Consider the following 24891-nt stretch of genomic DNA (forward strand, 5'->3'; position numbering starts at 1 on the left):
GCATTTCGTAATAGACCTCATTAATTTTGGATTAACTTTACATCTCATCAAAATATATTTTCATCATAAGAAATGATGTTTTGGATTTCAAAATACTCACTTTTAAATTTCTAAGTCGGATTTCCGATTTCGAATTTCGGACAATATTTTTCCAAAAAAAACATCCATGCCAACTAATCTCAAACACTTGTGCACGAGTATAATGGTGATACACTTTCATTCATGTGGCTTATGTACGAAGACAAAGAAATCACCCTAGATGTGATTGTGATATTCAACCTAAGTTTGACTTCTTGGATTGATAATAATCCATGTAGACGTTGCTTTGGTTGCCCACATTTTTTAGATAAAGACCAAAATTATGGAGATTTTAAGTGATATGATGAAGAACTACATTGTAGTTGATAAAAAGAAAATGTTTTGAAATGCATAATCAATTGACTAAGATGATTGAACACTGTTCTATTAAACCTGGTGTGCAAAACCAATAAAAGAACTACATTGTAGTAGGGATGTTGATTATGCATTTCAAAACATTTTCTTTTTATCAACTACAATGTAGTTCTTCATCATACCACTTAAAATCTCCATAATTTTGGTCTTTATCTAAAAAATGTGGGCAACCAAAGCAACGTCTACATGGATTATTATCACTCCAAGAAGTCAAACTTAGGTTGAATATCACAATCACATCCAGGTTCATTCAAGGTTGTTTTAGAAGGAGAACTCGTCGAGCCATTGCTAAACTTGACTAAGAATGTTGAGATGGGTTTGTAGTTTCTGTCTTTCTGCCACAATGTAAATGCATGGGGATGTTTGGAGGTGCATTTAGATAGAGACTACTATGATTTAAAGCAGATAGTCAGTTGATTACAGATAGAGATAGTTAGGGTTAATTCTTTATTCAACAATAATCAGAAATCGTAATCATAAACATTTTAACCAAACACTCAAAATTTACATTTTAAATCATATGATTTTTACATAGATATAAATTGTCCAAGGAAAGCAAAATTTTACCTTATAACAGAAAATCCCAATTTTAAGATCCTCGACATGGGAGATGTTTAGTATAAATCCTTTAAGCATCCCTTCTTCGTCTTCTTTATGCAATGTTCCCCAATGCCCTATCCTTGTATAATCTAACTCTACTTCGACTAAAGAATGCACGTTAACCAACAAAAGCTTTCACAACAACAAATCATCTATGATTGTTAGTGATGAAATATTAGGAGCATTGATTTTTATAATATCGTTAGGAATATCATATTCATGTTGAGGATCATCATATCCAAAGGACACCAACTTCTTAACGCTTTCTGAGGTGATATTGAGCAGCCTGTAACCATACTAATACCAAAGTTTCCAATACATGACTACCAGATAATATGTTTTCAATCAGTTCTTCATCTAAATTTCCATCTGAAATCCTTAAACTCCTAAGACATTTCCAACTAATCGCCCCAGTTGGATTCAATATGCAGCCTGATAATCTCAAATCAGTAAAACGTGAACTTACGAAAAAAAATTGATCTACCAAACACTCCTCTTCAGAATCCATATCCCATAACGTTAAGTAAAGCTCTTCAACATTACATCTTGTAGCATAACATATCCAATTGTTGACTTGCGATTCAAAGCTAGTATAATAAGTGGCATCCACTTCGAATTTCTTAAGCTTCACTTGCCGACGTTGAACTAGGGTTTTGTCGACGCACAAAACAAAATCGGACCATGGTTGATTATCCTCAATATGTATGAAAACTAAAGAAGAAAGCGTGGTCCAAAGATTTGTCCATCGCTTCGAAAGTGTACCTGTTCTAATGGCACCTTTTGTACAGGGTAAACGTGACAGGGTTTCTAGAAGCAAACAATCCCGCCACTCACTGATTCAATCGTCTTTTCCCTTCTCCATGATTTTTTGCAACTTTCGGGGAATTTTAGGTCCGTCTTCCACCATTTCCATGGCGGCAACAGAGCTCACGATGCTTTTCCCCCACGAAGACTACACAAATGACAAAACTCAAATTAGACACATAAGTTTACAATTGGTGAAATGAAGTTTATGCTTTCGCCCCTAAACTTTGAAAAACTAAACATTCAGTCCTTATAAACATAACCACTATGATATTTAATTCATTCTTTATTGATTGATTATCAGCCGATGTTAAAAATACCCTGTAGAAATATAAAACAAACAAAGTTATGGTAATCTGTCATGTCTCTTGTACTAGCAACATAAGTTATAAAGTTGTAAATTGATGTTAATCTAATCAATTTTTTGACATTTTTTTAATGTCTATGATAAAGGAAAAGAAACTTGATTAGTGAAACAATTGCAATGTATTTAACTTGAGAGCCCTTAAGGAAAAGATTATGGAAGAGTTCCACAACTTAGGGCGTGTTTGACAAAAGTAGTTATTAGCTGGAAGCGGATAGCGTGTAACGGGTAGCTGGTAGCGGGAAGCTGTAACTTTTATTTGTTATATGAGTGTTTGGCAAAAGTAACTGGAAACTTTTGAAATATACAAAATTACATAAAATGATAATTAATTGAAAATAAATAAATATATAAATATATTTTTAAGGGTAATTATGAAAAATTGATTTCAAAAGCTCAGTAGCATTTTGTTAAACACTATATGAAGTAGTTTTTATATTTGGAAAGTTTTGTTTAAAGTAAAAACTAAACGCTCATACTACCAAATGCATCCAAAACCTCCGTGTGAAACACACTTTTAAACAAAAAAAAACGTGAATTTAGAGAAGTACGTAAGTTTTTTTTATCGAAGAACCAAGGTTTGCAGGGTGGTTGGATAAAGATGAGAAAACAAATTTGACATACGCTTCTTATGAAGCAATATTGTGGAAGATGATCTTGGCCTTGAACAAGTAGAAAAGAAAGTCAATGGATGAAGAAAGAGGTGTAAAAGGTATCAGGGGTCATGCAAGAAGTTCCATTCCGAGAAAGTATAAGCTAAATGGAGATTCAAGACAAAACTCCAAGTGCTGGAAAAACAATTTGAAAAAAAAAATTGAACAATGTGGAACAAGATTACACCAACAAGAAAAAAGATTGGCTACTAGTATGGGAAAAATGATATAATAGCCAAAGTTATATAAATAAAAAAATCAAGGCTGATGGTGTCGCCACATATTCATTTTTTTTCAAAAGTTCGTCTAAATCTATATATGTAATTTTGTGTAGAGGACAATACTTTTTAAAAAACCAGCATGACATCAAGAATTTCAACACTTTCGATTGATTGATATATTATTTTTTACATTCATTATTAAGTTTGAATTAATCACATGGACTCCTAGTTCAAGGTAATTTTTGTCCTTTTTGTTTTGCTTTGCTGGATATATAGATATGTTTATAAACATAAGTTCGATCTTGGTGTACAGTGGTGTTGATATTAAATTATTTACAACATAATTAAATTGGTATAATTGCGGCAATTGATTGTAGTGGAATCGTTGCTGGTTGGGTATATTGGTTTTAATTCTGATGTAATTATTTTCATGCTAATAATTGCTTTGATGACGTCTTGCCTCAAAATGTAGCACACCCTAATAAATATTGAATTTTCTATTCTAAAATAAATCACAATAATTCGAATAGCAATTATTAGCATGAAAATAATTAGATGAGAATCAAAACCAATATAACCCAACCAGCTCCGATTCCCCATTGCCGCAATTATCCGTCTAACATAATCCGCCTTCTTCAAGTTCGATAGTCGTCGGTCGGCAGCCCCCACACAGACCGGCCTTATCCACGACCAAGACCACCGTCCTTGACTCCAGGGATCTGATCGTTCACTGTGCATTCTTTATTTTGTTCCAAAGCATAGAGCCAAAGGTAAACTTGCATTAAAGGAGTTCCAATCAATCTACGAGGCTCTTTGTTTAAGCTTATGAGCTTCTTTTACCTAAAAATAAGTAATTGTCATAAGCCATTTTAATTTTTTTTTTCAAAGCATGAGCTTACTTATGTATATTTACGTATTTACGTTTATTTTTTTCCCCAAAACACCGTAACTCTCTTTCCCAATTGTGTAATGTAAGTATATCCATTTTGGTCATTTAAAAAATAAGTATATCCATTTTGGTCATTTAAAAAAAATAAATTAACCCAAACACAGTTTTAAAAAGAGTTTATTAGCTTATAAGTCATAAGCTAATCAAAATATTACTTTTTTTTTAACTTTATAAGTCAAAGACCTCCATTTCTCCCATGTATGACCTCTATACATTTAACCCACAAATTATAAAGCATTATTCTCTTAAACAAGTCTCATTAAAAGCCTTTAAGCTACCAATATAAATCCCTCCCTCTTTCTCTAGAAGCCATCGTAGCTTCCCGCTTTAAAGATGGACGTAAAATAAGTGGCTAGAGAATCCAGGACTGACTTTACAAGAACCAATCTATCACCAAAGGAAATAAGGGAGCTTTCCAATTATTTTTTAAAAATCTGTTCCTAAAAACATCCGAATCAGATGTGAACCCATTATGCACAAATTTGGCCATCGGATTTTTATTATGTTTTGAAAAAGCCAGATATTAACTGGATAAATCAGATCCCACCTGTATTCGGATAATTTTCAACCCAAAATCAGAAAATTTAAGTCTTGATATATATGAAATCCAATATTAGGAAAGATAACCTGGGAACTGTAAAAAGATCAAAACCCAAAAACCCAAAATATATACAGATACAGATTCGCAGCAACACAAGGAGACAATGGCTTGGCTTGATTAATATTCACAAGTTGTGAAAAAAAAAAAAAAAAGTAGGAGCAAATGCAGTAGATGCAAATTCAACACAAGAAAAGGAAACGTTACTGATTATTACAAAACATGAAAGCTTTGAAGGATTTGGATTTGAGCAAACAATAAACAGAAGGTAGATTTCTAGCATAAAGAAGCAAGCAGCTCCAACAAGGAAGCAACAAATTGCATTTGGACATCTTGTTCGATTGTTTGGAAGAGGGGGACGTGTACAAAGACGGATTTAACCCCATTTTGCTCAGCAAACCGAAGGGAATGATAGTACACATAGTTGCACACAAATCTACCAGCATCATCCGATGTCACCACATCATATCCCATCTTTGCCAACGATCTCGTTATCTCATCCACAGGAACACATGTCTGCAATAACAAGTCAAAATTAGTTTCAAAAAGACGTAAACGCCCTCCCTCATCATCACAAATGATTATACCTTTCGTGTTTTTGAAATTCCACCGTCTGCAGGAATAATAGGCACTTTCTGCAAATAAAAAGGATCTGACATTACTTACTTACCTTTTTTCATAACAATTTGAAGTACAGGGGTGTTTTTTGAACACTTTAGATAGTTAGTTATCCAGTGATTCTGACATTAAAAAAAAGAAAAGGGAGATCTGACCTGAGGCTTCCATCCCATCTCATCAGGACAGCGGAAAGTAGCTTCATTTACAGCTTGATGCTCAATAGCAAACCTTGTGGCCCCGCTATTAACTCCAAAATGTAACTGAAAACATAAGTGTTTTGTTTTTTATTTTTCCTCTTTCTCGAAATATCATTCAAATAGTACTTTTATCTTATCCAGACAGTGGTTACAATTAATTAGTAAACAGCAATTTCACATAGAAAATTGAGAATCAATGATTGGAGATAACAACTGACCAGAATGACTTTGGAGAAATTGGATTGTTCAGTGTCTTTGCTGACAGCAGATTGGAATGTCTGATACAAAGGAACAAGAGCTCCTTGCCCTGCAGTCTCCAGAATTGTGCAACTACCAAGAGTCACCCCCTTTGGCAATCCATTCTTCTTCAGATATTCGTTCAAATTATTAACAATTTTCTCAGTTGGATTGTCTGAAACTCCATGAAATTTCTTAAACCCTGTCACATGGAACGTTACTGCTGGAGGACCTTCTGACCCCATTTAACTACACTTGATCAATAATACTAAAGTTGCACCTACAAGAAAATGATTACTTATCAGTTGCGATCAAAATCTACTTTCACTTATGATTATAAAGTTATTTAGAGATCAAATAATCAGTTTGCTCATAGTTGCAACAAAAGTATAATTATCTACTATTAGAGTAGAATTAGTTAGATATAGCCTGTTAGTTGACCCAATTTCCCAAACAGATCGCACAATCAAAAGTCGATATCGGTCTCCAACACCATGTTTTATCAAGGTTGATTATGTGATTCTGAATTTTCAATAGAGTAATCGCTTTCAAAAACGATAAATAAAACAATCCCTAAGTCGGAAACTTTTGTTTCTGCAGATGAATAATTATCGGGTTTGAGCTGAAAGTCAAACGAACACCTGACAACTGATTTTCAAATACATATCTGGGATCAAATCATACATACAAAAAAATCGAACCGATCAGTGATTTCTTCGGCAACAGTACATGAGAATTGTGATCGAGCATATCACAGACGAAATCACTGAAGGCCAATAATAATAATAATAATAAAACCCTATAACTTTTCGATAAATAGAATCGAATAAATCAAACTGTGAACTAGAATTCAGAAGCAATTGAAAGAACAAAACGTGATCAAAGGCATATTGGATCAAACAAATCAAAAGGAAGGAAAAGGAGAAGGAATTGTGCGTTTACCTGAGAATTGTGCGCGAAATGGGTACAACCACCAGTCTTATCTGTATAAGCGATTAAGCAAAAAAGTTTAAGCTGATTGAGATTCCTTTTGGCAATCAAAAGCGAAGAAAAATACACATTAGAGGACGTGTAAAATCTGGTGGGAATCCTCCTTAATAAATAAAATAAAGTTTTTTTTTTATTTTTATTTTTTATTATTCTCTTCTCATTCATTTGGATACATGACATTTTCTAGATTTTTAAAATTTTCTATTTTTCACTTGTAATTTTATTGTATTTTTCATTTTATTAAATTAAAATTTCACATTTAATTTGTAAGGTAATATATATGTAAAATATTTATTAGAAATAGTTTATATATGTAATATATTCAATATATTAAAGTCTCATTAATTTTAATAATTCAAATTTTTTTCATTTTTCTTATAAATTCAAACTTTTCAAATTGTTAAAATTTTATATTTGTTTTTTTTAATTAAACTCGTGTAATACATGGGTCTCACACCTAATAAGCGATAAACAATAAGCATGGGGAATGATGCTTATTAAAATTAACTTATTTAACCTAATAAGCTGAATTTTATCCAAACACTTAAATTAGCTTATTGTGGGAATAAACAATAAACACTTCTTTTTTTCCTATCAAACACCCCCTTAACATCTTCCGTTTACCATTCTTTTTTGATGAATGCAATCGTATTTTGTCCTTACTTTGGCCAAATACAAAAAGGGAGAATTTTATATATACCCTTCCTGAACATCAAAATATCATATTTACCCAACTTAATTTCTAAATATCATATTTACCCTTTATAAAATTTTTAAATATCATATTTACCCTTCATAAAATTTCAAAATATCATATATGTCATTTTTAAACATCAAAATATCATATATATATATATATATATATATATATATATATATATATATATATATATATATATATATACCCTTCTTAAATATCAAAATATCGTATATGTACATTTTAAACATCAAAATATCAATGATAATATCTAAAATAACCTCTATCTACAACATAATAATAATCAACAACAACAAAAACTAGACAATCAAAATATATATTCTATATAGAGGGTTGAAGATGAACTTTTTTTGTTTGTCAAGAGGACGACATTCCAACAATTTAGAAGTTCACATTCCATTATCATAGACGTAAAGATAATATGGTTAATATTTTTAATTATTATAATAATTCTAAGGTATAAATAATGATTATAAAATATTAAAAACATTATAAAAAGGATTTGGGCAAATATGATATTTTGAAGGTTTATGAAGGGGTAAATACGATATTGAGAAATTAAGCTGAGCAAATATGATATTTTGAAATTTAAGAGAGACATATATGAAATTGTCCCATACAAAAAATATGACACCTAATTCATTGAATTATTGTTTTACCTATATTTGCAAATAAAAGGTAAAATTCATAAAAACTCAATTTTTTTATTATTTAATCCAGTTTATGTAGATATTTGCAAAAATTACCAATTAATCCGAAGTTGAGCATTTCGTAATAGACCTCATTAATTTTGGATTAACTTTACGTCTCATCAAAATATATTTTCATCATAAGAAATGACGTTTTGGATTTCAAAATACTCACTTTTAAATTTCTAAGTTGGATTTCCGATTTCGAATTTCGGACAATATTTTTCCAAAAAGACATCCATGACAACTAATCTCAAACACTTGTGCACGAGTCTAATGGTGACACACTTTCATTCAAGTGGCTTATGTATGAAGACAAAGAAATCACCCTAGATGTGATTGTGATATATAACCTAAGTTTGACTTCTTGGAGAGATAATAATCCATGTAGAGGTTGCTTTGGTTGCCCACATTTTTTAGATAAAGACCAAAATTGTGGAGATTTTAAGTGGTATGATGAAGAACTACATTGTAGTTGATAAAAAGAAAATGTTTTGAAATGCATAATCAATTGACTAAGATGATTGAACACCGTTCTAATAAACCGGGTGTGCAAAACCAATAAAATAACTACATTGTAGTAGGGATGTCAAAAAGTCATGTAAGATCTCGTTCCCGTGGGGGTCCCGTCCTGTTTGGGGGTATTTAAGCATCATTAACCCCAAGTCCCGTGGGAACCGTTCGCGTAGGGGCCCCGTCCCATTTTCCACAGCGTGGTAGCTGTTGTTGGAGAGAAACCCTAATTTTTAGGGTTTGAGCCTTATTTAAGCATCATTAATCCCAAGACCTTTTTCCTCATCAACCTCCATTGCCCACTTCATCTCTTTCAAACCCTAATCTCCATTGGTGGTGTTTTGAGCTCATTTTTGGTGATTGATGTCCATTGTAGAGGGAAATAGGCCATTGGAAAGCAAGAAAGGAGCTCCAAGCTTTGTAGATCTGAGTTTTACACTTCTTGAGCAACTCCCAAGAGGTATTCAGAGCTTATTGTATAAGCCATGTTGAGCTTTTTCTCTTTTTAAACTTAGATTGGAGATCTTTGCTCATTGGAGGGTCTTAAGGGATAAACTTGGAAACTTTATCCATTTAGACCATAGAATGGACCATATCTGGGCTTTAGAGCCCCTGGGATCGAAGAAATCGAGTTATTCCATTAAGTTGTTCGGGGAACGGTGACCATAACGTGGCTTGACCAACACGGCATGGCGATTAGGCTAATGCTCGTCTGTTTTGGCGTTTTCTGGCCACGGCATGACGGTCAGCTGTAGGTTGATTTTTGACTTTAACCTTTGACCAGGGTTTTGACCAAGTTTGACCTGAGGGTATTTTTGGGCATTTTGGACAATACTTTGAGACAAGGTCACTGTTTGTTGTACAAGTGACCTGTAAAGTTAGTGCGCGAAGCTGTTGTGTGATCTGCTATCTTTTCAGATTAAGAGATGAGTTTTCCTCACTGTACTCGTGGGTCGAAGGCACCAATGTCGGCCCACTGAATCATGTATTCTGGTTAAAGGATGTTGCTATGTTATATTGAAATGTTAGAATTGAGTCTTGGTATTGATATGCGGTAGTGCTCTATAGATATGCTTGTTTGTTTGTTAACTAGTTATATGTTATTTGTTATGTATATGTCGACATGTTATGGTTTGGGGGTTGAGGTTTTACTGCTTTGTGTGTGAGCCAATACACCGGGGGTATTCCAGTCCGATGACTGAGTGGACTCGAGGGTATTCAAGTCCGATGACCGAGTGAACCCGTGCATATAGGCATTCTAGTTCGATGATTGATTGGACCCAGTATGCAATGTTGTAGATGTTATGTTGTGTGGTGGTACTTTAGGGGAACTCACTAAGCTTTCGCTTACAGTTTTAGTTTATTGTTTCAGGTACTTCAGATGACCGTGGCAAGGCGAAAGCTTGATCTTACACATCATTCGAAGATATATTTGGGAGAATTTTATGATGTTCTTGGGGAATAATTTTATTTGACACTTAACTTGATATGGTTTGGGATTGAAAACAATGGTTTCTTTTATTTAAAAAATGAAATTTTTCACCGTGGTTTTAGGATGTTACGAGTTGGTATCAGAGCCCTGGTTTGAGAGAATTGGATGAACATTAGTGTGAATCGGGACTCAAACTAAGGATTTGTAAAGTTTTCAAAATAATTTTCAAAATGAATTCAATTCTTTTTTAAAAGCAATCGAGGAAGGAGGAGATGTGTACGATCAGTCGGAGTAAGAAAGTATACCTGAAGCTACCACATTATTATTTGTTATGATATGAATAGACCTGCATGCTAGTGATAGGCTAGGGATCTTCAAGAATTTCATGATAGAATTGCATGATATATGATGCATGTTAGCCTAGGAGAAATTCTTGTATGTTAGATGAAATTGCCATTACTATTGTAGTTACTTAGTGTATGTATCATAGTTGTGGACGTTGGGTTTTATGTACTATAACACTCGTATGGTGCACATACAACCCTAATAGCTTTGGATCTAAGTTTTCTCTAGTTATACATGCAATAAAATTTCCAAAGTTTAAAGCCTACAACTAGCATACAATTTTGGTACATGAATCTTAAAATCAAATTAGAATAATATCTCTTTATTGGTTCACAAATACCATGAAAAAAGGAGGACTTTGAGAGACAGGTTAGACAAGCCTTCCAACTTACAGCCGAGGAGGCTAGGGCAGCACCGGATGTGGTTGCTGGTATGTTTCTATCCTCTATCTCATTTATTATATCTTTTTTTTGCTTATATGTTGTACCTGTGATTAGGTACGTTTTTAGTGAACTCCTTACCTGCATTAGTTTTGTTTGACTTCGGGGCAAGTCGGTCATTCATATCTCAGATATTTAGTAGGGAGTTTAGTGTGCTAGTAGGAGAGCTAGACTATCCGTTGCGAGTCTCCATCACCAACGAACACGGGGTTTCCGCTTCTTCAGTCTACCGGGGATGTGAGTTGGAGATCTTCGGGGTATCATTCCCGATTGACTTGATTCCGATCCCCATGCGGGATGTGTGTGTGACTGTGGGGATGGACTGGCTTAGTCGATTTGGCACCATGATCGACTGCGAGGGTCAGTGGGTAGTGGTTCGAACCCCAAGTGGGGGAGAGTTGATTGTCTATGGCGAGGGTACTAGAGTGGGATCAGGGTTTTGTTCAGCCGCCAATAGACAATATATTCAACATGGGTGTGCGGGTTATCTAGCGTATGTGGTGGATACGTGAGACAGAGATCAAATTTCAATTTCAGAGTTCCCAGTGGGTAGGGAGTTTGCGGACGTGTTCCCGGAGGATTTACTAGGGATACCTCCGGAGAGGCAGGTCGAGTTTCGGATCGACTTGGTTCCAAGTGTGGCCCCTATCGCCAAGGCTCCGTACCGATTGGCATCACCAGAGATGCAAGACTTGTCATCACAGCTGCAGGAACTGTTGGGCAAGCAGTTCTTGCTGGGGAGCGCTGATACTCTTCGTCGGGAAGAAGTATGGTTCACACTGAATATGCATCGACTACCGGGAGTTGAACAAGTTGACGGTGGAAAACCGTTATCCAATCCCGAGGATACATGATCTCTTTGATCCATTGTAGGTAGCATCTTGTTCTCCAAGATAGACCTGAGGTCTAGGTACCATCAGGTTAGGGTCAGAGAGGAGGATGTGGAGAAGACTGCGTTTTGGACTCATTATGGACATTACTAGTTCGTGGTGATGCCATTTAGGCTCACCAACGTGCTTGCAATATTTATGGACCTGATGAATTGGGTCTGCAGACCGATGCTTGATCGCTCGGTCATCGTATTTATAGATGATATCTTGGTATATTCCAAGAATTGAGAGCAACATGAACAGCACCTACAGGAGTTAGTGGGAGTTTTAAGGCGAGAACAGCTATATACCAAGTTCTCGAAGTGCGAGTTTTGGTTACGAGAGGTTCAGTTCCTAGGATATCTCGTTAACCAAGAGGGGATTTTGGTCAATCTGGCCAAAATCGAGGCGGTTATGCAGTAGGAGGTTCCGAAATCTCCCTCAAACATCAGGAGTTTTCTGGGATTAGCCCTTGGTACCACCAGAGATTCATACAATATTTCTCCAAGATTGCAGTACCCTCACTCGTCTGATGAGGAAGGGGGTGGATTTCTGGTGGGGCCCTGAGTAGCAAAGGGTGTTTGATACCCTTCGACAACATTTGTGCGAGGCTCCAGTATTGACTCTTCCAGAGGGACTCCATGATTTTGTGGTGTTCTATGATGCATCCATCACAGGATTAGGGGCGTTCCTCATGCAGAGAGGATGGGTGATAGCCTACGCATCATGGCAGCTGAAGCCGCATGAGACGAGATACCCTACTCACGATATGGAGCTGGGGGCGGTGCTATTCGCCCTCAAGATCTGGAGGCATTATTTCTATGTTGTACCATCTACATGGACCACAATAGCATGATACACATCATGGATTAGCCGAACCTGAACATGAGGCAGTGCAAGTGGCTAGATGTAGTCGAGGACTACGACTATGAGATCCTTTACCATCTAGGTAAAGCGAATGTGGTTGCGGACTCTCTGAGCCACATGTCAGCTGGGTCTTCCACTCCGGCAATATGTATGTGGATATTAATGGATTATCCACTTGTGAGCTTGATCAGGGAAGCCCAAGCAGAGGGTATGCGTCAGGAGAATTGGAAGTTGGAGAGGATTAGGGGTGAGAACACCCGGTTTGTGCAGGATAGCCAAGGATTATTAACCCGATGTGGTCGGGTGCCGGTTCCGATGTCTAGTGGGGTCAGATAGATAGTTATGGAGGAGACTCATAAGTCTCATTTCTATATTCACCCGGGAGCCACCAAGATGTACTGGGATTTGAGTTTGAGCTACTGGTGACCGTGCATTAAGCGATAAATCGATTCGTATATCGAGAGGTGTTTGACCTGCAGGATGGTCAAGGCCGAGCATCAGAGGCCAAATGGCAAGCTGCAGCCTCTAGAGATTCGCATGTGGAAATAGGAATAGATCACGATGGACTTCATTACCAAGTTGTCGAGAACAAAGAAGGGATATGATACTATATTGGTCATCATAGATCGATTGACCAAGAGTGTCCATTTCCTGGCCATTCGAGAGAGTTCGTCAGCCGAGAAGCTGTCCGACGTGTATGTCCGCGAGATCGTTGCTCGCCATGGAGTTCTGGTCTCTATTGTTTTTGATCGAGATGTTAGATTCACCTCTCGCTTCTAGCAAAAGTTCCACAAGGAGTTGGTCACTCGGATACATTTTAGTACAACATATCATCCACAAAACGATGGCCAGAGTGATCGGACTATACAGACCCTCGAGTACATGTTGAGGGCTTGTATCGTTGATTTTGGTAGGAGATGGGATTCCTACCTACCCCTGACATGGTTCGCTTACAACAACTATCATTCTAGTACTGGTGCATCGCCTTTTGAGCTATTATATGGGCGGAGATGTCGCACCCCATTCTGTTGGGGTGAGGTTGGTCATATAGTGATGGGACGGATGGAGGTAATCTTGAAAACTACCAAGAAGATTCAGCATATTAGACAGTGACTGCAGACCACTCAGAGTCGGCAGACGAGTTACGCTAACAGACGTCGATCGGAGTTGGAGTTCCAGGTGGGTGACATGGTATTAATGAAGGTTCAACCTGGAAGGGTGTGATTCGCTTCAGAAATAGAGGAAAGTTGGGCCCCCGATACATTGGACCATTCCGGATTATTTCCAGGGTTAGCAAGGTTGCATACAGACTGGAGCTTCTGGAGGAGCTCCGTCAGATACACAACACTTTCCATGATTACTAGTTGAGGAAGTGCATATTAGACGAGGATGTGGTAGTGTCATTGGACAGCTATGTAGTCGTGTCTAGGATTAATATAGCCTGGCCAACTATATTCATTCGATACACGACCAACATGTGCTTGGGAGTGACTGTGGTGTTCAACATGCCTAAAACTTACCCTAATACCCCAAACATTGAACCGTGGTCGTAGTGAATCATGAAATACTATGGGAGTATTTCTCGAGCCAATCCTTTGTAGAAATCCTCATTTACGCGATGTTCCCTAATCATTCCTTTAGCGATAATTTATTTGTTTTGATAACTCTTTCCTGCTTTATTGCTTATTCGGAATATATATCTTTCATATCTCTCGATTCAATTCGGAGGACTTATCATCCTCTCTTTCCTAATCTTCTTAGATCAAGATGCCTCCAAGAAAGAGACCCAGCTCAAAGACCAACAACCCTCCGCCACCACCTTCTCCTCAAATTGACCTCGTAACGCTTCAAATAGCCATTACTGCCGCAGTGACAGCCGCCATGTCACAAAGGAACCCCAGTAGTTCAGGAGGAGGTCCCCAGACCCAAAACCTAGAAGATAGTCAAGGACACCGAAAAAGGGGTTCTTATAAAGATTTTATGAGCGCAAAGCCCACTTCCTTTGATGGAACTAGAGGTGTCATTTCCCTCAGTTGATGATTCAAGAAAATCGAATCCATCTTTGAAATCTGTGCTTGCTCGGAGTCCGATAAAGTAAAGTTCGCAGCCTGTACCTTTACTGATAAAGCCCTGACTTGGTGGAACAACCGAGTGAAATCCTTGACCCTACCTCTAGCCAATGTTATGGGTTGGGAAGGCATGAAAGAACTCCTTCTAGCTGAGTACTGCCCTCAGGGCGAAATACAGAAGTTAGAACACGAGCTCTGGAACTTGAAGATGAAGGGTTCCGATATTACTGCATACACCTCGAGGTTCGATGACCTAGCACTACTCTATCCGGGAATGGTTACCCCGGAGAGTAAAAAGATAGAGATATTTATTTGGGGGCTGACCTAACTGACAAAAGGAAACATCTTATCTGCAGCCGGATACATATGATAGTGCCAAAAGTTTAGCTCAGATCCTGATCGATCACAGTGATGAAGTTGAGGAAACAATCGCCACCCCCGAACCGACCAAGACTAGTGGTGTGAAAAGAAATTTCTGGAAGAAGAAGAAAGGCTAACCTTCTCAAGGATCTTCAAAGAAACAACAGACAGTAGCAGTCCATGCTGCTACCACCCCCGTTGCTGCTGCTTCTGTTGTGGGATCTACAGCCCAAACCCCTACCAGTAGATATGCTGGTAACCTTCCTCTGTGTGAAAAGTGCAAGTACCACCATAACCCCGGCCCCTGCCGTGAACTGTCGTGCACCAACTGTGGTAAAAAGGGGCACACGGTCCGATTCTGCAAGGCACCAGCCCAGTCAGCCAACTAATCCTATGGAGCAGGTGTTGGTCAAGCCTGCTACAATTATGGAGAAGTTGGGAATTTCAAGAGGAATTGTTGCAAGAAGGCTACAGTTGATAATACCGGGAGAGTCTTAGCCATAGGACGGGAGGAGGCAGTCGCCGATCCCATTGTTGTTTCGGGTACGTTCCTTCTCGACAACTCTTACACTAGTATTCTTTTCGTTTCGGGTGCTGAAAGAAGCTTTGTTAGTCATTCGTTCAAACATAAGCTAAAACCTAATCCCCAACCATTAACTGAAACCTTTACCGTTGAGATGGCTAAAGGTGAGAAAGAGAATGCTAGCGACATATTAATAGGTTGTACACTTACCCTGAATGATCATTCATTTCCCATTGATCTTATGCCAGTCTCCATTAAGAGCTTTGATGTTATCATTGGAATAGATTGGTTGAGTCCCAATCATACTAATATCCTTTGCTACGAAAAAGCTATCTGTCTCAACCTACCTTCGGGTCAAACTCTCATAATCTATGGCGATAAACTCAGCTCCAACCTTCACATCATTTCCTACATCAAAGCTCAGAAACTCTTGCGAAAGGAGTGCCAAGCATTCCTAGCTCATGTCATTAACGAGAAAAAGGAAATTAAAGACCTCGCGAGCATCCCCGAAGTCTGTAAGTTTCCTAATGTCTTTCCAGAAGAGCTTCCAGGAATTCCTCCCGAACGTCAGGTCAAATTTCGCATTGACCTAATTCCTGGAACTACTCCCGTAGCCAAGTCTCCATATCGCCTAGCTCCAGCAAAAATGCAGGAGTTATCTAGCCAACGCAATGAGTTACTCAGTAAAGGGTTCATCAGACCGAGTTCCTTACCCTAGGGAGTTTCGGTTTTATTTGGAAAAAAGAAAGATGGATCCTTCCGGATGTGTATTGACTACCGCGAGCTGAACAAGTTGACCGTCAAAAACCGATATCCTCTTCCGCGAATAGATGACCTCTTCGATCAACTTCAAGGAGCCAGCTATTTCTCAAAGATAGAACTTAGGTCAGGGTACCATCAGCTATGAGTTCATGAGAATGATGTTTCGAAAACAGCTTTCAGAACTCGATATGGATACCGCGAGTTCATAGTGATGCCCTTCGGTCTAACCAATGCACCGGCAGTGTTCATGGACCTGATGAACCGGGTGTGTCTTCCCTTCTTAGACAAATTTGTCATCGTGTTCATTGATGACATCCTTATCTACTCCAGGAGCGAAGAAGATCACAAACAACACCTGAGATCAGTGTTGGAAACCCTTAGATCTGAGAAGTTGTACGCGAAATTTTCAAAGTGCGAATTTTGGATTCGGAAGGTAACTTTCCTTGGTTACGTGGTAAGCGAGTAGGGAATTCATGTGGATCCTTCCAAGATTAAAGTGATAGAGAATTGGTCGGCACTGAAGACACCCACAGAAATTCGTAAATTCTTGGATCTCGCTGACTATTATCGGAGATTCATCCAGAACTTTTCCAAAATCTCCAAAGCCTTAACCACTCTAACACAGAAAGGTGTACCCTTTTGTTGCAGTGAAAAGCAAGAATCCGCGTTCCAAACGTTAAAGCAAGCCTTGTGTAGCGCACCTGTTCTATCCCTAACCGAAGGGACATAAGACTTCGTTGTCTATTGTGATGCGTCTAATCAGGGCTTAGGTTGTGTGCTTATGCAAAGAGGAAAAGTGATTGCTTATGCCTCAAGACAACTGAAGGCACACGAGGTCAACTATACCACGCACGACTTGGAGTTAGGAGCCGTAGTCTTTGTACTGAAGATTTGGAGACATTATCTCTATGGAACCAAGTGTACGATCTTCACTGACCATAAGAGCCTACAACACGTCCTCAATCAGAAAGACCTAAACATGAGGCAACGACGACGGGTAGAGCTGCTCAGCGATTATGAGTGCGAGATTCGCTACCATCCTGGAAAGGCCAATGTGGTAGCGGATGCCCTAAGCCGAAAGGAAAGTTCAAGCCGTAAGGTAAGGACACTGATGATGACTATCTATTCCCAATTATCCATGCAAATCCAAGACGCCCAGATAGAAACCCTTAAACCCGAGAACAAATCAAGCGAAGCCCTAAGGGGAATGGATAAGAAACTTGAGATCAGAGGTGACGAACTCTACTATTTCATGGACCGAATCTGGATTCCAAAGTTCGGAGGATTCAGGGAGATTGTCCTGGAGGAAGCACACAAGACCAGATACTCTGTTCACCCAGGTTCGGACAAAATGTACCTAGATCTCAAGAAACAATACTGGTGGCCAAACATGAAAGCCGAGATCGCTACATTTGTGGGCAAGTGTCTGACTTGCGCCAAAGTAAAAGTCAAATACCAGAAACCGTCGGGTCTGCTCCAGCAACCCGAGATACCCGAATGGAAATTGGAGATGATTACCATGGATTTCATCACCAAGTTACCCAAGTATCTGAGTGGGTACGATACCATTTGGGTAATTGCCAATCGTTTGACAAAATCCGCTCACTTTATCCTGATCAAGGAGTCATTCAAAATGGAAAGACTCGCGCGGATCTACATCCAAGAGGTAATTCGACTGCACGGTGTGCCTGCGTCCATTATCTCTGACCGAGATAGTAGGTTTACCTCCAGATTTTGGCAGTCTCTTCAGAAGGCTCTTGGAACTAAACTAGTCATGAGCACGGCTTATCATCCTCAGACTGATGGATAGGGTGAGAGAATTATCCAAACCCTGGAAGACATGCTGAGGGCATGTGTCATCGATTTCGGAATGTCATGGGACACACATTTGCCTTTGATAGAGTTCTCGTACAACAACAATTACCACACCAGTATCAAGGCTGCCCCGTTCGAAGACCTCTAAGGTCGTAAGTGCAGATCCCCTCTGTGCTGGGCTGAGATAGGGGACACGCAGCTAGCCAAGAGTCGATTTCCCGACACTGATCTCACTGGTCCTGAAATCATCCGTGAAACCACCAAGAAAATTATCCAGATCCGAGAATGACTGAAAGCTTCACGAGACCGACAGTAGAGTTACGCTGATAACTGACGGAAACCTCTGGAGTGCCAGGTTGGAAACCGTGTCCTATTAAAGGTCTCGCCATGGAAAGTCATGGTACACTTTGGAAAGCATGGGAAACTTAACCCGATGTACATTGGACCCTTTGAGATCCTCGCCAGGATCGATCCGGTAGCCTATAAACTTCGATTACCTCACGAGCGCAGTAACATCCATCTCGTCTTCCATGTCTCAAATCTCAAGAAGTGCTTATCTGACGAAACCCTAGTGATTCCCTTTGACGAGATCAAGATCAAAGAAAATCTAAACTTTGTCGAGGAACCAATCGAAATCATGGATCGAGAGATCAAACGCACGAAACAAAGTCGCATCCCGATAGTGAAGGTTCGCTGGAATGCCAAGCGGGGACCGAAATTCACTTGGGAGCGTGAAGACTCGATGAAATGGAAGTATCCGCATCTTTTCCCAGATCCATGATTTGTATCTTAATTATGAATTTTGGGATGAAATTCCCTCTAACGAGGGGGGGGGGGGGATAATGTGACAACCCGAAATTCGTTCCATCAATTGTAACCCTTTTCATTAATATATTCGTCGTTTTCGATTTTGTTTCCGTTACGTCATTTAATTAAGTCATAATTATGGGATTTCTATTATGACTTAATGAGCATCTAAACATGTTTAGAACTCATATTAACACTCCATATTAGTAATCGGAAACATTTTAGAATCGACCATATCGGGTTACGGTAACTTAATCGGGTGCAACCAAAAGCATTGTATAACGCTGGTATCGGGTAGAATTCCACCGTGTCCAAAACTTAGAACCTATTTAAAGAGGATTAAGCTTCCATTTGAAGCTTTTTCTCTCTCTCACTACTCTCTATCTAACCTCACTCCTTAAACCAAAGAATTAGGTCCAAAACATCAATTTAAGGCTCAAATTCATCAAGGTAACTTCCCTAACTCATAGTATAGTACCATTAGCCTTCAAATTTGTGATTAATCTTTGGAAAAGGACCATATTCATGAGTTTACGGCCCTGGAACATGCTTGGTCGGTAAACACATGTGAAGAGGGTTTTTGAGCCTTAAAATCCCTCTAAACCAACTTTGGGACCTAGATATGACTTAATGGCTTACCAATTCGGACTTAGAACACCTTGAACGTCATTTTGAGGAGTAAACATGAGCTTACTACCCAAGAACATGCTTGGGCCATAAACTCATCTCCATGGAGAGTAAACTTATTTTCAAGTGTTTAAAAGCCATGTAAACACACCATTAGCCTTGGAATAAATCCTAGAACCAAACAAAATCAATTTGGGGACCTTAAACATAATAAACACTCTTCATTTGAGAGTTTACGACCATAACCCCCCAAGGATAGGTTCCAGGGTCATAAACTCATTAAGATAAGTCAAATGGTGCCCAAAATTCATCTTAAGGCTTGTAAAAATTGTTTGAATCACATGTGATTGGTCTAACGCAATTAAATCATCAATCTAAGAAGGGTATAGGAGCTTAAGGCTGTAAAATCCATGTTTAGGGCCGTAAACTCCCTTTTATGGTGTTCTTGGTGATTTAATCCACTTCCATGTCTTAGATAAATTCATACCAACCCTCCTCGAGTGTTATCTTGCCATTTAGTACCATAAAACCCTCAACCATAAGTTCATGGCCGTGAAATCATGTGGTTAAGGTGTTTAGGGCTGAAAACTCCATAAGGAGTTTACTCCTGAAGAGTAAACTCATTTCCCAAGTCCCACACGTTCGTAGATGTCACCCGGGTCACTCCAAACACTTGATTTGAAGTGTTTTCGCTCATTGGAGTGTATTATCATATCTAATTAGTGTTTTAAATTCTAATTAGATACCTTTGGATACCATTTCATATTACATAGGAACCTCGCGCATTATCAAGCCCCGAACCGACACATAGCATCCAAACCGACATGTCTCGTCTGGTGAGTTCATACCCCTACCCTTTTCAATGTTTTCACTATTTTCAGGGGGGGGGGGGGGGAATACAAGCAAAGTAAAAGTAGTACTTGTACTAAAAACTTGTTTTATATATGTTGTGTTTCATATTACATATGCTTTTAACACTGACAGTCGTAACAAGTAACCATTTGAACCTACATAATACATTATCATATTATTTGTGAAAAACAGTTTAAATTGTTGTATTTATATTTTCACAAATGTCTTTCCACATTATATCAGTTAAAAGCATAACATTTGAAATTAGAACATTGTTTTGTCCTCGGTAACACTCCACAGAGATACGCGAGTGGAGGATAGTCATTTGATCTTTCAGTATTATTACTAGTAAGTTTGTTATTCCTACAAATTGGAGACACGTCTTCGGAGAACACTCCACAGAGATACGCGAGTGGAGGACCGCCCCTGTAATCAGAATCTCTTAGATAGGGAGCGTGACTTGAGTGTATAGATCTATATGGGGCTGACTACCCCACACCTGGCTGCTAGCTACAGCCGAACCAAAAGGTTCAAGGGTGACGAAAGTCATAAGGTGATGTGGACTACATATTGCCATATCTAGTCTATTGTATGGTTATGGAACTCGCAATTTGGATAACAGAGTTTTACTTTTTAGTAATAATGGGTTTAGTAACTAGTTTACTTGGTATTTATTAGTTTTATAAACGTGTTAAAACTAATACATTTTCAGTGTACATCTTTTACATTACATTTGGATTGGTGAAATAACATAAACTTTACAAGGATAACCATGTTTTCAGTATACATCTTTCACATTAGGAAAATATGGGATTTTCCTGGGATAACAGTTAAACATAACCAGAACCGTGTAAGCTAATAGTTAACCAAACATTACTTTTAAGAAAATATTGGATTTTCTTGGATCGTAACATTTTCAGAAACCAAAAGGAAACTCGTATATTTTCAGAAAACAAAACCGCTTATGAAATCACCAGCTTTATGCTGATTTTCAAAGTGCTTGTATTCTCAGGTCCGCATTAGACAGGTACCCGATGATCCTCTTGCCGAAGACGGAGTGCATCAAAGACATGTCTTGCGTTTGTTTAAATATACATATGTATAACACTGTACAACTTCACTTTTGAACAAATGTAAATTTCTATATGTAATGTAATGGTTGTTTACCTTGATTACTATGTGCATTGGATTTGATACTCAACGTGGAGTCCGCCGCGGAAATGTTTCCGCCTTCGGTTTTCGGGGTGTGACAAAAAGGAAAAATGATGATTTTATTTATTTTAAAATACATTTGAGGAAAAAAATTGTTGCTTATATGCTTCCATTAATAGCAAGAGTGGAAATATGAAATTGATTCTTTCGTTTGTGTTAATATCTAAATTTACCAAATAAGGAAAGATACTCATCACCCAAGTTTCAATTGGACCGAAACTTGGAATCATGCAAGTTGTATAGCATGATGAATGAGAATTTTTCATCTTTGGAAAATTAAGACTAGTTCCTTGTTCACATGTATATGTGAGTCAAGTGAAGGACTAAGGGATCGAGTACACATTCTTGTGCACTAACCAAAGTTCACCACAAAAAATGGATAAGGCTATTCGTCATGATTTACTAAATCTAGTAAATATGGTTATACTTACATGCCTAAGTATAATTCTGAAGCATTGAAAAGATTTTAGTGTATGGCAGAACGAATGAGAATAACCGAATTAGGCAGAAGGATAAAAGTTTCTCAAATCTGAAAAGATGGGAGAGTACTTTAGTATCATGTTATATGATCATCTTAATGATTAAGAGACCTTATCACAAATCATCCTCTAAGTGCATTCTGATAGCTAAGAAGAGGAGCTATGAATTGTTGAAGTGGTTAAATCAAGAAGATGATTCATACTTCATTCAAAAAAAAAAAAAAACAATTCTTAGAGTTATACTCTAAGATTGTAACTTGAGTGACATGTCTTAAAGAAGGTTTAAAACACTTATCGAATGTAAGAGTAAAAGTTTTCTACTCTTGTAAATTTGAAATTGGTAAGTTGTGATGTTTTAGATAAAACAAAGACCAACTAAGGCCAATTGTGTGAAGTGTTTGTCTTGATCAGAATCCACACTATCACTTGAATATCTGACAAGAAAGTCTTCTATGTCAAGAGGACAGTGGGAGTCTTAAAGGTCTTGAAAGTCTCAAGAACTAATCAAGAATAAAACCTGAAGTTCTTCACTAGCACACGACTTGAGGTTTATAACCTATCATGTTGACATATTCTGTGCACATTCTAGTTAAAGTTGGCTTTGCATATGAGTTCTTAGAGTTCTTAATTGGTTGCACAACAACTTGGAAGCAATGGCAGGCCCTTGAGGTGTCAGGTGGCAAGAAATTAAGATTGAGTTCAGTCCATATGAGTTTGGATTTGTCATTATCTCTGTCTTGTGACTATGGTTTTGACAATTCACATGGATAAGAACACATACACCATTAAATCTAAGGGTCATAAGGTTCAGATTTGTCATTATCCGTGTCTTGTGACTATGGTCCATTATATGTGTTCTAAAATTCGATTATGATTACGACGTCCCTTTTCATAATCTGAATTATGAGAACTTGGCAAATTGAAATGGAAATATTATAGCAAAAGACTGGTTTAGACTTTATGTGAGACATCATGAATCATGTCTCATATGCTTCGGATATAGGATCGATTACATGTGCTATATTCATCCTTTCTAAAATTTTCCAAATGCTTGGGGCATTAAGAAGGGAAAAGGTCTAGAATTTGATATGACTAAAAGGATTAAGCAATTGTCGAGGACAATCTAAGGTTTACCAAAGATTAGTTGCTTAGGTACAGTTGGAAGTATAGTGTTAATTGATGGAAGGACCATATTGACATATTCTGAAAAGAGGCAACTCTTGTTCAGAAGTGATAGTCAAAAGGGGAATGTGGAAATGATCCCATTGGTGGCAGTTGTTCAATAAATTTATGTAAGATTAGGAAACTTAATGAAAGAAGGATGTTTCCAATGAGTTGATCTCCTTTGGAATGCTCTGTAATGTTTGTTTTCAAGTCTTTGTGACTTTGTGCATAATCATTACAAGATAGTCATTGCATATAAGTTTAGAATCTAACAAATTTCAGCAAAATTGCATGACTTTGGAATTCCTACATTTGCCATAAGAATTCGGGAGTGTGAAATTAGAACCATGGTTCAATTGGTTTATTTCACAGTATAAAGATCATAGACAAACATAGTATGGATACTTGGTGTATGGCATGACTAGTGTTTAGAAAACATAGTGTACATGCTTGGAGCATGGGACAACTATTGTTTTAATTCAAGAATAAAGTTGATATATGAAACAGTATGCAATGAATAATGTGTAATCACATGGTGATAAATAAAAGGTGTTTTATTTATGTTCATAGGTTTTGATACCATATTAGATTCAATTATTCTTGTGTTTCATTTTGCATGTTTTGACTTCCATAATAAACTAGGTTATTCTTCCTTAATGACTAAGTTATTCAAACCATCCACAGTTGGTCATATGTTGGAAGTAGATATGAATCAAGACTGTCATGGATTGGCTTGTAGAGGTCTAAGATGTTGGACAAAGTGGTGCTACAACACTTATGAGTGCTCATAAGTTCTAAGTATTGGATTCAACCCACGCTCATTGGAATCACTTCATGGATTTTATCACGAGTGATCATGAGACGATAATATCTTATATTCTTCAAACCTAGAGATATGAGTTGTTACTATGAGTTGGTTGTACATTCATTGCACGAAAACGCATCCGGTAACTCGATGTTATAAAACGTGTCTTTGTGTATGATTTAACAAGTAATAGAACAAGCCATATGAGTCGAAGTTTATCCATTCCTTTTACCTTCAGGATAAAAGCGGTATATGTGGGCCCCTCGATGATTTAATGATGATACATATGAGTTCTTAGCCAAGCCAGGACTGATTTGATTTGTTTAATTAGTCAGTCATCATGAATCAGAAATCGGGAAACAACAAATGGACAGAGAGAATGATTTATAATCCATGTCTCAGTCCATATTATATCTAGAATAGAGGAATATATGATCCCTTATCTAATGGACAAGTCATTGACAAAGGTCAGAGTTCATCGACAAGGTTAGAGTTTGATAGAAGCTTTTAAGAGCTATGATTGCCAGTCTGTTCTTGAAGTCATACGCAATAATAGTTTTAGACTTATCCAAGTGGGAGACTATTGGATTAATGTCTAAATCCATAACTATAATTGGTAAGACTTGACCCAACCCAACATGGTCCATTTGGGTTGCATGGCATCATGCATTTGGATAGACTATAATGAGAGAAATAACACTTAAGGTTGGTTAATATATTATAAGTTCTAATATATTAATAAGCTTATTTAATTAGTATTGATCAAGAATTAATTTGGAATTAATTAAGTGATCAAAAGGAGACTAATTAAATATATGGGTTGATTGTGTAAATCATTCATTCTTATATATTGGCTTGT

At 37.7% G+C, this 24891-nt stretch overlaps 1 protein-coding gene and 1 pseudogene across 1 annotated transcript; both read right to left on the reverse strand.

Moving 5' to 3' along the window:
* Positions 1-896: 896 nt before the first annotated feature.
* LOC145007127 (F-box/LRR-repeat protein At3g03360-like) lies at positions 897-2220 on the reverse strand (annotated as a pseudogene).
* Positions 2221-4687: 2467 nt separating this feature from the next.
* On the reverse strand, positions 4688-6758 carry LOC145005669 (Peptidase C15, pyroglutamyl peptidase I-like protein). The gene is made up of 5 exons (XM_078964785.1): positions 6637-6758; positions 5676-5974; positions 5416-5520; positions 5230-5277; positions 4688-5158 (listed from the first exon to the last, which is right to left on the reverse strand). The coding sequence occupies exons 2-5, from the start codon at positions 5937-5939 to the stop codon at positions 4919-4921; spliced, it is 657 nt and encodes a 218-aa protein (XP_078820911.1). The 5' UTR covers positions 5940-5974; positions 6637-6758; the 3' UTR covers positions 4688-4918.
* Between the last annotated feature and the right edge of the window lie 18133 nt (positions 6759-24891).

This window comes from Lactuca saligna, chromosome 7 (assembly GCF_052625555.1).
Source record: "Lactuca saligna cultivar CGN05327 chromosome 7, ASM5262555v1, whole genome shotgun sequence".
NCBI lineage: Eukaryota > Viridiplantae > Streptophyta > Magnoliopsida > Asterales > Asteraceae > Lactuca > Lactuca saligna.